Raw genomic sequence first — 12,758 nt, forward strand, 5'->3', positions numbered from 1 at the left:
TGATTATATAATCCACTAAACTTTTTTTAAAAAAATAGCTTAAAGGAACTAAAATATATAAACAAGGATCTTAAGAAAATCACAGGTTCTAATGATAGAGGTTTGATAATTATGGTGTTATAAATTTGAAATAGGAGATAACTATATAAGGAACACTTATTAATTACTTCAAAAATGAATATGGTGTAATTATTTTTAGAATATAAATATAGGATGAACCACGACGCGTTTTAATTTAGGCTTTTAAATTAGTTGTAATTTTTTTTTTTTTCTTTTACAAAAATATTACTTCATATGTTAGTTGTAACATTATATAATACTTGTAAGTAACTTTCTACCATAGTACTCGCATGCATGGTATAATTTCATTTTAGCCTTATAAAAAAAATTGATAGTTAATTCACCAAAAAAAAGAAAAAAAAAATTAAATAATTAAAGGCACGTTAAATTAATGGAAAATTAGAGGGTTGCAACTAATTAAGTGAACTTAACAATACAAGTAGATTTAAGTCATGTAACAAGTATTAAAATGTGCACATATAAAAAATATATGTACATGTCTTTTTTTTATTTGAAGAAGAAATTGAAAAGACAGAAAATTAAAAAAGAATATTTTATGATAATGATTTCCTTCAAAAAAAAAAAAAAAACTCTTTGGGAAACGCACAACTCTCCTTCCCTATTCCCCCACTCACCTAGTCATCACCTATATCACTGTTTTACCTTATAAAAGCTTTCTTCTTCTTCCGTTCAAAAAAAAAACAAAATCTTTCTTCTTCTTTTCAATCTCAATTATCAAATATGATCATCACAGAAATGTTGGACGACCAACAATCTTCTTCGGAGAGGAGTTTCTGGGGTAAGCTTGTTTTTTCTTTTGATTTTTTTTTATTGTAAAGATATAATTTGATATGCTTATCTTATATTTTTGGGATTGATATGGTAGTTGTTGTGTGGTATTTTTGTGATGATAGATTTCATTAGGTTTAAACATGGTTTTAGGGGTTTAATGAACTGGTTTTAGATGCTCAAAGTTTGAAGGAATTTCTTGTTGTGTTATATCATGATTGTGCTCTAAATTGACTTATTAGCATGTTAGGGTTTATTAGGTATAACTTGTGATGATAGATGTTGACCTTGTTGTCCCATTTTGGTTGTTTTGTGAAATGGTAGTTTGGGGTTTTGGTTTAATTAAATTAATTTATGGAATTTTCATTGTGAGCATTATATATTAGTTGAAATTATATTTTAAATAAGTATTTTTGGGTAGTTACCTTGATTATAGGATATTATTATTTTTGTCTTAATTTCATGTATTATCTTAAGATTATTTCATGCCTCAACATATAACTTTACATGTCAAACTTTACATTTTTTAATTTGATTGTTTGATATGTAAAGTTTGATTGTTTCATGCCTTAAATAAAAAACCCTTTGTCTGATATGTAAACGTTATATATCTTAAGAAAATTTCATGCCTTAAAGTTTCATATGTAAAGTATGTATTAGTTGCAAGTTTTTCAAGCCCTTTACAAACTTTACATTTTTTTATCGTTTGATTGGTTTTGTTAAATAAAAAAAAAATAATAATCTGTAATTTCCATTGATGTAGGGATCAAGGTTTTGCCAAAACAACCTGTTACTGTGAGGTTACCAAATAATTCGTTCAATTGTCTTCACATTTCTCAGGTTTTCTTGTGTTTTCTCTACTTTTTTTCTTGCTTCTTTCTTTGTAGATTATTTCATCATAGTTTATAATCCGATTTTTATCAAATAATTTGTAGGCTACGGCAGAGTCCTCAAGTTCGGAAAATATGTACAGCAGATATCGATCATTGGTCTCTGTAAAATGTGACGGTAAAAATAAAATTTTAATTTGCTCCTTGGGAGTATACCGCACTCTTATGGCGACCTTAGAATTGGAATTTACCGGACCTTGTGAAATGGTCTTCTCCCTTAAAGGTCAAAGGGGAGTTCATCTAGTTGGACATTTCTATAACCGTACAACTTCACTACTTAATTTTGTTGCCCCTCCAATGTATGTTCCTCTTTCCTTATTTATTCTTTTAAGTGTTATGCTACATATTATGAATAGCATATCAAGTCAAATAATAAAAGGACAACGTTTCTCTTTTGTTTCGAATAAAATTTCCTAATTAGAATTCTTGTCTATAACTTCTAACATTATGTAAAAGTTAAACTAATTATGTTAGTTTTGTTCATATTCCATCCAAGTGGGTGTTCTAGATACAATGTTACATATAACTGTTTCATTTTTCTTCTTTTTCGATTCCTTTTCTTTATTGGTTTCAATGAAGATGGATTTTGAGTAAATGTTTTGTTGCCTGTGTCTAATTCTATCTAGTAAGCCTTAATTTGCAATCTTCGTTTGCCTCATTTTTGTGTGTATTTAGTGAGAATGAAAGAAGAGAGTGGAAGGGGGCGAACAAGCATTATTTGCTAATTGCTGACGAGATTGAAGGACAAAACAATGCAAGGTAATGCCTTGTTTATTTGCCAATTTATAATAGTATACTTAGATTGTCTCATTTTATTTTCCTTGTGAATTCTAGTGAGAAGAAACGGAAATGCAAAGAAGGAAACAAGCATTTGCTAACTGTTGAAGATATTGATGCAAATGACAATGGAAGGTAAGGCCTTGCATTGTGAACTTGTTTCAATTTATTTCTTCATCCAAAATAAGTTGATTACTTGAATTGGTATAGTATATAAGCTTATCATTTTGGTAGTGTCTCATTTTGTTTTTGTGTGTGTGTTTAGTGAGGAAGGAAGAAATCAGAAAGTGGAGAACACTCTGCCAATTATTGCTGCTGATAATGATAGTGACCCTAATGAAGGGTAAGGCCTTGTAACAAGTTCCTTTTAACACCAAACAAGTAGGGTTTATATGTGAATTTTATTCATGTCTATTTTAACTCCATTTATCTATTTTTAGATATAAAAGTAGAAATGACATAATATTCCTATTTTAATAGCAATAACATTATATTCATGTCAGTTTAATGTTTGTTCATGCATAAATGATTGTTCATGAAAGTAATCAATGGTAATGTCTATTTTAATATATCTGACCTGAAAGCTTATTGACTGTTCGTGAGTTCTATGTTATTCATGCCTATTTTAATTTCATTTATTTATTAGATTTGAATTTAGATAAATATATTAAATGGAAAATATATTCATGCCTATTTAAATGTCCTTTAAATGAGGGTTCTCAAATTTAATGTGAGTTTCACTGTCAATATGCATTTCTATTTTAATGTCAACCATCAATGTGATAGATTTTCATGTCTTAGTATAGTACACATTTTTATTCATCTATATTATAACTCAAACCTAAATGGAATGCATTTCTATTTTAATATTGACAATTGATCTCATATTTGGACAATTGGACTACAGATTTAAATTTGTTCTTTGAATTTGATTTAGAGGCATATATATAAACTATATGAAAAACATATTGGTTTTAGTGTAAACGAATTGTAACTTAGAAAATTGTGGTAACAAATATTGATGTAGTAACAGATTCTTAGTCTTTCCTTGTTTTTTTTTTTTTTTTTTGGCAACAGAAGTTCTGTCAGAAGGAAGCTAGATTATGTGTTGCCAGTAAAAGAAGTCCAGCCACTTGATAGTAATGATAAAGAGAGGTATTGTCTTTCTTTCTTGTATTGATTAGTGTTGTTATTAATGGTGGCCTTGGTGAATTTGTTTGTACCTATCGTCTAATTAATTATATATATATAGTTCATGATCTTGATCCCGCACCATTATTTTTTTGGGTTTTAGGGAGAAAAAACAAAGGAAGAAAAGGGAGAAGAAGCATCTGTCAAAAGTTGATGGAGCTGAAGGATATAATGTCGAAGGGTGAGATTTCTGAAGGAGATGATGTGAAAATTCTATGGAGTGAGGTTTCTGTCTACTCACTGAGATGGCAGTTTTGAATTAATGTTCAATATGATGTGAACACAGTCTGCTCAAGTTTGCTATATTGTTTTTTTTTTTTATTTATTTGAAACCGAGTAGTTTTGGAAGATACTTTGCATCTGCTAGATCTTCATTGTTGGTGGCTGAATGTGCAGTTTTCTGCTCTGACTTGTATTCCTGGTAGAACCTTGGACTATGGTTTTGTATTAACATTGCCTACGTATCCCATTTCTGTTTTTGGTGCTTGCTATAAGTGATGATTGACCCTTAATTATTTGCTCCTCCTATGGCTCCTTTTATATTATATCCTTGTTTACGATTGTGTACCTGTGTTTTTTTATTTGACGGGAGAAGAGCAAATTTTATTAACTCATACTTTGAGCATCAGAAAGGTACAGCAGGCGTAATGCTCACAGGGAGCTCTTCTAAGTTCTAACCACACACACATTACATCAAAATCTTTGCTTATTGGAGCAAGATTGTGAGCCACCGGCACCCTATTCCCCTCCCTCGCTCTCAACATGAGTAAGAGACATAAAGGAGCAAGATTTGGCAAGACATAAGATGTCTTTGGTACAGTACAGGAACCCTTTCGAACTTCTTGTGCCAACAGCATCTCTCTTCAGCCAAACCCTAAGCCTATCTTGTTACTTGTTTAATATGGATATTGTTTCTTTTGGAAACTATGATCTTGTCTACTACAGACTCTGCCTATATGTACTGTGGTTTTACCTATTTATGGAGTTTGTTTGCTTCCTGATGTTCTTAGTTATGGAATGTTTTTCTTTAAAAACTGATTCTAATGTGAAGATTATAAGTTGGAATGTAAAGGGAGCTAAGAGGTATGAGGCAATAAGTGAAATGATATTTTTAAAGAAAACAAAGTAACCCAGATCAGATATCTTTATTGCTATAGAAACAATTAGTTCTCCTATAAATAGTCATCGTTTAAGTTATAACTTGGGATTTTAATCTGTACATATTATCGACCCTTTACCCTTAGGGTCATTGCGGTGGTATGTGGGTGTGTTATAATTCTTCAATTATTAGTCATTGTTATTAATTTACAACATAGAATTGCATTTTTGCTTCTCCATGATCTTGAACATGATTTTTTTTTTGTATGTTATATGCTATATATGCTCCAGCTCAGTCATCGCAAAAATCACAATTTTAGTTACATTGCATCATTATGAGCATAATACGAGCTGAGCCACCCCCTTCCTTGGAAAAAAGCTCTTAATCTGGACATGGAAAAAGCTTATGATTGCCTAGAGTGGAATTTTTTATAGGCTACTCTTTCTTCATTTGGATTTAATACCATTTGGATTAATTGTCACGAAGCTTGTGTTACAACTGTCTTGTACTATGTAACTACAAATTTACTCAAACAAACCAAGGGTTAAAGACAAGGAGACCCTTTGTCTCCTGCCCTTTTTGTTATTTGTATGGAAGTTTTAACTAAGAAATTATTGCTTATTAATCAGAAAAATCTTTGCGTATTGAAGTTAAAATTGTCCCCTCTGCTCCCATTATATCGTGTTTACTTTTTGCAGATGAAAGTCTTTTGTTTTGTAAAGCTTCTACCTCCTCGGTCAGTCTCCTTCGAGATACACTAGCTGATTTTGCCTCTTTATTAGGCCAACTCATTAATTTCTATAAATCCTCTATTGTGTTTTCTAAATATGTTTTTAATCCTACTAAGCTAACTCTGGCTAGTTATTTTAATTTTGGAGTTTTTTTTTTCCTACACCCGTTATAATAAAGAAAATTTTCATCATCTTATTGCAAAAGTAGATCAGAAAATGAATCTCCGGACTTCTAATTTGATTTTAAAAGCCGAAAAAATGTGTTCCTCATACAAAGCCATTTGGAGTCAATCCTGTCTTACTCTATGACAACAACTCGTAACTTCCTTCCTAGATAAAATTAATTGGGATTTTTTCTGGAAACATTCCCCTCTAAACAAGGGCTGCACTAGGTTGCTTGGGACACCATTTGTCAACCAAAAAGCCAAGGTGACCTTGGGTTACGAAAATCATAAGCTATAAATTTTGCCTTTAGCTAAGCTAGGTTGGAAAATTCTACAGACCCTACTAATTTATGGGTTCAGTCCGTTACTACAAAATATCTAAATAATTCACATTTCTTATCCTACAACTCCAACCAAGAGATTCTTGGATTTGGAAAAAGCTTCTTCAGGTTCACCCTCTCCTTATAAGTTATGCAATGGAAAGTTGGCAATGGTTCCTCCATTCTATTTTAGGTGGATATTTGGTGTGTAAAATCAAATCTAAATGCTCTTATGGACCTCAATCCAGACGATGTTACTAATATTGATATCACCGTTGATTATTTTATTAATGAAGATAACTCTTGGAATATTCCTCTTCTTCAATCTATTCTCCCTCAGGATCTTGTTAGTACATACAATCCGAGGTATCCCCCTCCCCTCTTCCCCACTCCTTGATGAGTCGTGCTGGGGGCTCTTGAAGGATGGTTAGTTCACTGTTAAATCTGCAACTTGGATGGCCCATTTTCCTTCTATGGTCTCTACGAAATGGGAGTTTCGCTGGATATAGAATTAGGATATCTGCCCCCCCCCCCCCAAATACAGATATTTTTATGGAAAATTCTCCTTAATAGCCTTCCAACATGACAAAACCTAATTACTCATAATATTATTTTCATTCAGCCTTTCCCATGTGTATGAATTGCCCCAAGTCTCAGGATTGTCTTTTTCTTCTATGTTCTTACACATAATGTTTGGTCTGACCACGCTGGTTCTCAATGGCTAGGAAAATCAGCCATTAACTTCTCTCCATGACTTACTACGTACGCTCTCTTAAATTCTCTTCTCCTCGTTCTATTCCAATTCCTAAAATATCTATTCTTGTATGGAGTATTTAGAAGTGTCGGAATACGACTGCTTTTTTATTTAAATACTATCTTCTCTCGTGCTTTAATTTTTACCTTTTTCAGAAATGGCATTTTAGGTCGCTTGTAGACACCCCCCCAATCGGCTATACTTTCTTCTTTGACTTCTCATTCGTCGCCTGGAGTGGGACACTATTCGGATCCTTACTACGTTACGTCTCGTGGTCTCCCCTGCCAATGAGCTTTTATAAATTTAATTTGATAGTTCAACCTTGTCTAACTCCACTAGTACTAGGTGGTCATTCAAGACCACTTAGGAATTCATGTAGCTAGTCAGACCAACAACTTGGGTTTTTGCTCGGCCTTTTTTAGCTGAAGCAATCACCCTGCAAAATGGCCTGTTCTGCTTGGCTAGAAATCATAACATACATCACTCATATTTCAATTAGAGGTGATCAATATATTAGCCCGACCCGATTTTTTTATCACCTTTGATTTAATTGAAGGTGATAATTTGACTGTAATTAATATTTTGCAGGAACATTACAAATGTCCCTGGGAGTTGCATCTGTTTATATGGAGGACATTAGGAGAATTTTGGAATCGTTCTCGATGTTCAAATCTTAGCATATCTACTGTGAAGAAAACAAAGAAGCAGATTATGTTGCGTATCTTGGCTATTCTACTCTAACACATCAGGATTTAACCCTTTCTTAGATAACACGTTTTCTTATTTTCTTTTACTTGACAAATTAAGTTACGGTCTTGTGAGAAGACTTTCCAAATTTCCCAATGTATCTTTCTTTAAAAAATAATAATAATAAAAAAGAAAGGAAGGTAGTTTACTATATGCCCACATTGCTTTCCAATTAAGGCTTTGTTTTAACAAGTTTTAGTGTTAGCAAGTCGTCAAGAGATTCCAACTGCAATTCACACGATTTTGAAACCCATGCACATGATTTAGAGGGATTTTTTTCAAGAGAGCACCATAGAAAAATTGTACTCTAGTTTTTAGCTAATGAAAAGTGAATTTTGCAATTGTTATAAAAATTAAACAATTCAAAAGACACAAAAGCAAAAAATGGCAATTGGATTTACAAGGTTAAATTCAAGTGTCATACTGTCATGTTTATATTCAATATATATATATATATATAAAATTATTTGAGAGGTTTAATAAATTAAAAATTAATAAAAATGGGCAGTCGATTGCATCACTAGTCAGTAGCCAGCTAACCACTAGCACAAAATTAAAAATTTAGCTTTATTTTTGGCATTTGTACAAAAAAAGTAAAAATCAGTGTTAATCCCTTTGCAACCATGATTAATTATCTCACTCGAATATAAATGAGTAAATGACGGTTTGATAAGATGTTTGGAAGCCGATCTTTAAGATAAATGGGAAAATGAAATAGCATTAATGTTTTTTTATTCCATAAATATAAATATATAATCTACAACTTCAATTACCAACCAAAGAAAAAAGCTTAAAGGTATTGGGAAAAAACAGTAACCCTTATATATGTTGGTTGATATATACTCCGTATTAAGTGATTAACCACCATGATATCAACTATATATATATATATATATATATATATATATATATATATATATATATATATATATATATATATATATATATATATATATATATATATATATATATATTATCATTATTCATGAAGCTTATGGCTCATTTAATTTAGAATTTTCAATCAACAATAAATAATTCAATATAATCTCATGAATAATAATAATAATAAATAAAAATTAAAAAAATTATCCTAGAAATTTCAGAGCAACTATAAGATCATCTTTATATTTTTTAAACCCCTAAATTATGTATAGTACTAGGGGCTGAGCTAACTCAGTGGCGGAACCAGAAACTATACATCAAGGGGGCCAAAATAAAATTAAATATGTTTATCCTAACTCAACGTATTTATTTCTAATTTCTCATTGGATGATGGAAAATACAAAAGATCATAAACCTCTTCAAATATATATGAAAATTTAATGTTCAAAAAATCCTTCTAAAAATATTAGAGCTTTTTCCCCCTTAAAATATTAGAGTTAAACTGTGAAATTTATGAGTAAATTTATTTTACAAAAATAAAATAGAAAAATTACAAATTGGAGCTTCATTAAGGCAACTAGCAAAATTTGTAAGCTTAGGATAATAAAATGTGATGTCTGCATTATGATTATTAACTAGCATACAATAAATATAAATGGAATAATATAAAAAAAATGTCACTAGTGGGATTCGAACTTCAATCACATATTCCACAAAATAGATTTGCATGTGCTTAACCAACTGAGCTACCTACCAAAAATGCACTTCATTAAATGAAAAACTAATTTTATACGGAATCAAGGGGGTGGCCATGCCCACCCCAGCCCCCCCTTGATTCCGCCCCTGAGCTAACTAGAGTCCTGGACTCATGGTAGGGCATGTGCCCTATCAAGAAAAAAAAGAAAAAAAAAATTCAAATCAGTTTTTTTTTTTTAGTTAAATACGAAGTATAATATAAAGTGCATAATTATTACTAACTCATTAGAAGAATATTTTTTTTTTTTACATGGGTCATTGCTTAAAGCCTTAAATAATTTGGGATAACATTTCATGGATTTTGGAATACTCCATAATTGAGGTTTGACAATACGATTGTTAAATAAATTTGAATATTGATATAAAGAACACTCTTTCATGATATGATTATTGCTATGCGGTACTATGTAGTTGTATATCTTGATTTTTTTTAATTGAAAAGTTTTAACAAAACTGATTTTTGGGACTTGATAAGAGGATTTCTCGATAGACAGTGCCCTAAAATTGTTAAAATTATGACTCCGCTACTATATAGTGCGTAGTGTACTTGTATTAGGAAAACAATACTTCATATTTAGATAGAGTATTCTGAAATGAACCTTACTAATCCATTGAAAAAAATTGCATATAATTTTAAAAGGTAAGAAATTGTAAATACAAAATTGACCCATTTTTTTATATTTCAAGACCTAATGTACGTTGTAAAATGAAGTAAATGTGGGGTATGACACTATGTATCATGGTTCAAATTAAAAAAATATTATTTGGATTAAAATAACGGCCCGTGGTCTTAGGGTAAATCAAGGCAAATCTTCTGTAATTTTTCCCAAAAAAAATGTGTTTTAATATTAGGAAGGATCTAACACAAGAATTTAATTTTTCAGTTTCTACTTCTTTTGGTAAATATCTTGGTGTTCATATTAACCCTAATAAGCTAAAAAAGAGTGACTACTTTGGCCTTCTTGATAAAACTTTTGATCGAATTAAGGGATGGCAATCTAAGTTGCTTAATTTAGCAGGGAGATGCACCCTTGTTAAATCTGTCTTATCTTCGTTTCCAGTGTATCTGATGCAAACAAGTCTTTTACCTGCTTCAATTTGTGATGATATAGAAAGGCATTGTAGGAAATTTTTATGGAACAAGGTTGATAAGACAAAATATACCACAAAGTTAGGGTGGAATCATGTCACTAAGCCAATGGAAATAGGAGGATTATGCATTCGAAGACTTAAGTTGTGGAATATTGCCTTTATGGATAAATTAGGATGGACTGTGTTAACTAATCCATCAAAATTATGGGTTAGGATTTTGAATGAAAAATATTTAAAACATAGTGCACTTTTTGATTGTCATGCTAATTCTTCTCAGTCTCAAATTTGGAAAGATATTTTAAAAGGGAGGGGGTTGTTAGCCTCGGGTTTAAGGGTTGGAATTGGGAACGGGAAATCAACTTCTCTATAGTTTCATCATTGGGTGGGTAATTCTCCTTTGTATACTATCATGAATGTAGAAGTTCCTAACTCAAAAGGTCATTGGAGTGTTGCTCATATAATCAGAAATGGAAGTTGGTATTTAAATGACATTGAACATCTTTTGCCACCTGATATTATTCCTAAAATTAAGGCTACTCCCTTCTCTAAAATTCATGATTTGGAAGATTTTATTACTTGGGATCTTAGCAAAAGTGGAATTTTTACAAATAAATCAGCATATCATTTTTTGCTTAAGGATTCTTGTTCTGTTTCCCAAAATATTCATTCATGGAAGTCATTGTGGAAAATACAAGCTCCCTTTAAGTATAGAATGCTTGCTTGGAATTGTGCGCATGCTATTTTGCCAGTGGCTGATACTATTTCTTCTTATATGCCTTTGCTCAAGATGTAACTTATATAATGAGACACACATTCATCTTTTTCGTGACTGTTTTACTTCTTCAATACTATGGAATGATATCTTTGCAAGAGTGTATCAACCAAAGAATTTTGATTTTAAACTTTTCAAAAATGAAAATTGGAAGGTTTGATTGAATTATAATTTGGGGTTAGACAAGAAATGGAGGATAATTTTTGTCACTGCTTTATGGCATATTTGGTTGCAAAGAAATGATATGGTCTTTGAAAATAAGACAATCAGCTCATTTCCTTTGTTTACTAAATTTCTTGTGGATTTCCAATTCACTTTTCATATTTCACAGGTGGAGGATAGGAAGAACAAGGGTAAAGCAGTGGTTGGAAGCTCTTCAAGTTTGAAGTGGGAAGCTCCAAAGGAAGGGTATATCAAGATTAATACAGATGGAGCATGGATGAATTCAGCAATCTCCTCGGGAGGGGGTGTTCTTAGACGATCTGATGGGACTTGGTATGTGGGTTTCTCCTGCAAATATTCAGCTGTCTCTCCTCTCGCAGCAGAATTGTATGCTCTTAATGATGGACTTTCAATTGCTAATGATCTAAGGATAAAGAAGGTTGAGGTTGAAACAGATGCTCAGTCATTAAGGACTATGTTGCTGACAACAGGTCCTAACCCTCACCATGAACTTGCGGCTGCAGTTTGTGATGTGGCTGCAGTTATGGGAAAATTTGAATAAGTGATCGTCACCCATGTTCCTAGAGAGCAAAATGAGCTAGCTCATAAGCTAGCTGCATTTGGCAAGGAGATGGCAGTGGGTTACAAAACTCATTATCTTGTTCCAAAATGCGTGCGTTCAATCTATGAAGTTGATCTTCTCCATGTTGCTTCTGCACGAAATGCTTCTGTTGCTCCTGCATCAGGGGTTTCGACAGCTCTGTCCATGTAGTTTTCTGCTATCTTGATTATGGATGAATATAACTTTTGGGGTGGATGGAATTTACTTTTGGGTTAGTGCAATGTATGGTTAACTATTATAGGGGGGTTTTGTAGAGCAGGAACAACGATTTAGCCTATAGTTTAGGCATTATTTTGGCAAGCATCCTCTTTTTATGTAAAATGTATGAGATGCTTGATGTAATTATATCAAGGCCTTAGCCTCTTAATATAATTATCTTCAATTTGTGTTAAAAAAAAGCTAAATTGATTTTTTTTTTTTTTTTTTTTTTTTTTGGTGGAGAGCTAAATTTGATTAAAAAGTATATTAGACGATTTTAACCATTTAAACGACCTCCCAAAATTTTATGAGGTCACTGGAATTACTTTGAACCCTGTCCATTGTGGTATCAGAAAAGCCATAAATTTTCCCAATTTGATAGCTATAAATTACACAAAATTGAATCTTTTTTTTTTCTAAGTTATAGAATTCGTTGTTGAAAATAAAGTTATGTGAGTCGATCTCATGGAGTTTGCAATAAGGACTTAAGATCTTTTCACTTCAGCTTAATTTCAGTTCAATTCAATTCAGCTCATCTCTAGTAAAGTCCAGTTCAGTTTAGCTCCTAACTTCATTCTCTCATAAAATATTCATTTCAGCTCAGTTCAGTTTCGTTCAGCTCCAATCAGTTCAGTTTAGCTCAGTTCAGTAAATGTGAACATGCCCTTAAACCCTTTGTTTCAATTAAACTAAAATCGGATAAATAATTCAAAAAAAAAAAAAAACAGATAAATTTTGAAAACATAAGAATC

The 12,758-nt window shown here is 31.8% G+C and overlaps 2 protein-coding genes across 3 annotated transcripts; both read left to right on the forward strand.

Annotated features, from left to right (window-relative positions):
* Nucleotides 1-640: 640 nt before the first annotated feature.
* On the forward strand, nt 641-4,184 carry LOC145640739 (uncharacterized). 2 transcript variants are annotated; one of them, XM_081691968.1, is made up of 8 exons: nt 641-859; nt 1,613-1,689; nt 1,785-2,038; nt 2,415-2,498; nt 2,574-2,651; nt 2,782-2,859; nt 3,594-3,671; nt 3,811-4,184. In XM_081691968.1, the coding sequence occupies exons 1-8, from the start codon at nt 802-804 to the stop codon at nt 3,890-3,892; spliced, it is 789 nt and encodes a 262-aa protein (XP_081548094.1). In that variant the 5' UTR covers nt 641-801; the 3' UTR covers nt 3,893-4,184. The 2 variants fall into 2 exon arrangements, with proteins under 2 accessions (XP_081548094.1, XP_081548095.1); XM_081691969.1 differs by having other exon boundaries at nt 3,597-3,671.
* A 6,477-nt stretch (nt 4,185-10,661) lies between these two features.
* On the forward strand, nt 10,662-11,748 carry LOC145639819 (uncharacterized). Its single transcript, XM_081691149.1, has 3 exons — nt 10,662-11,041; nt 11,124-11,178; nt 11,356-11,748. The coding sequence occupies exons 1-3, from the start codon at nt 10,662-10,664 to the stop codon at nt 11,746-11,748; spliced, it is 828 nt and encodes a 275-aa protein (XP_081547275.1).
* Nucleotides 11,749-12,758: the final 1,010 nt, after the last annotated feature.

This window comes from Chenopodium album, chromosome 7 (genome assembly GCF_948465745.1).
Source record: "Chenopodium album chromosome 7, dcCheAlbu1.1, whole genome shotgun sequence".
Taxonomy (NCBI): domain Eukaryota; kingdom Viridiplantae; phylum Streptophyta; class Magnoliopsida; order Caryophyllales; family Amaranthaceae; genus Chenopodium; species Chenopodium album.

Bases quoted from the DNA above. Each gene is read 5' to 3' on its own strand.
- LOC145639819 (XM_081691149.1), top strand. From the start codon at position 10,662: ATGAATGTAGAAGTTCCTAACTCAAAAGGTCATTGGAGTGTTGCTCAT. The intron at 11,042-11,123 runs GTAACTTATATA...TATCTTTGCAAG, and splicing joins TATATGCCTTTGCTCAAGAT to AGTGTATCAACCAAAGAATT. The intron at 11,179-11,355 runs GTTTGATTGAAT...CATATTTCACAG, and splicing joins TCAAAAATGAAAATTGGAAG to GTGGAGGATAGGAAGAACAA.
- LOC145640739 (XM_081691968.1), top strand. From the start codon at position 802: ATGATCATCACAGAAATGTTGGACGACCAACAATCTTCTTCGGAGAGG. The intron at 1,690-1,784 runs GTTTTCTTGTGT...AATAATTTGTAG, and splicing joins ATTGTCTTCACATTTCTCAG to GCTACGGCAGAGTCCTCAAG. The intron at 2,499-2,573 runs GTAATGCCTTGT...TGTGAATTCTAG, and splicing joins GAAGGACAAAACAATGCAAG to TGAGAAGAAACGGAAATGCA.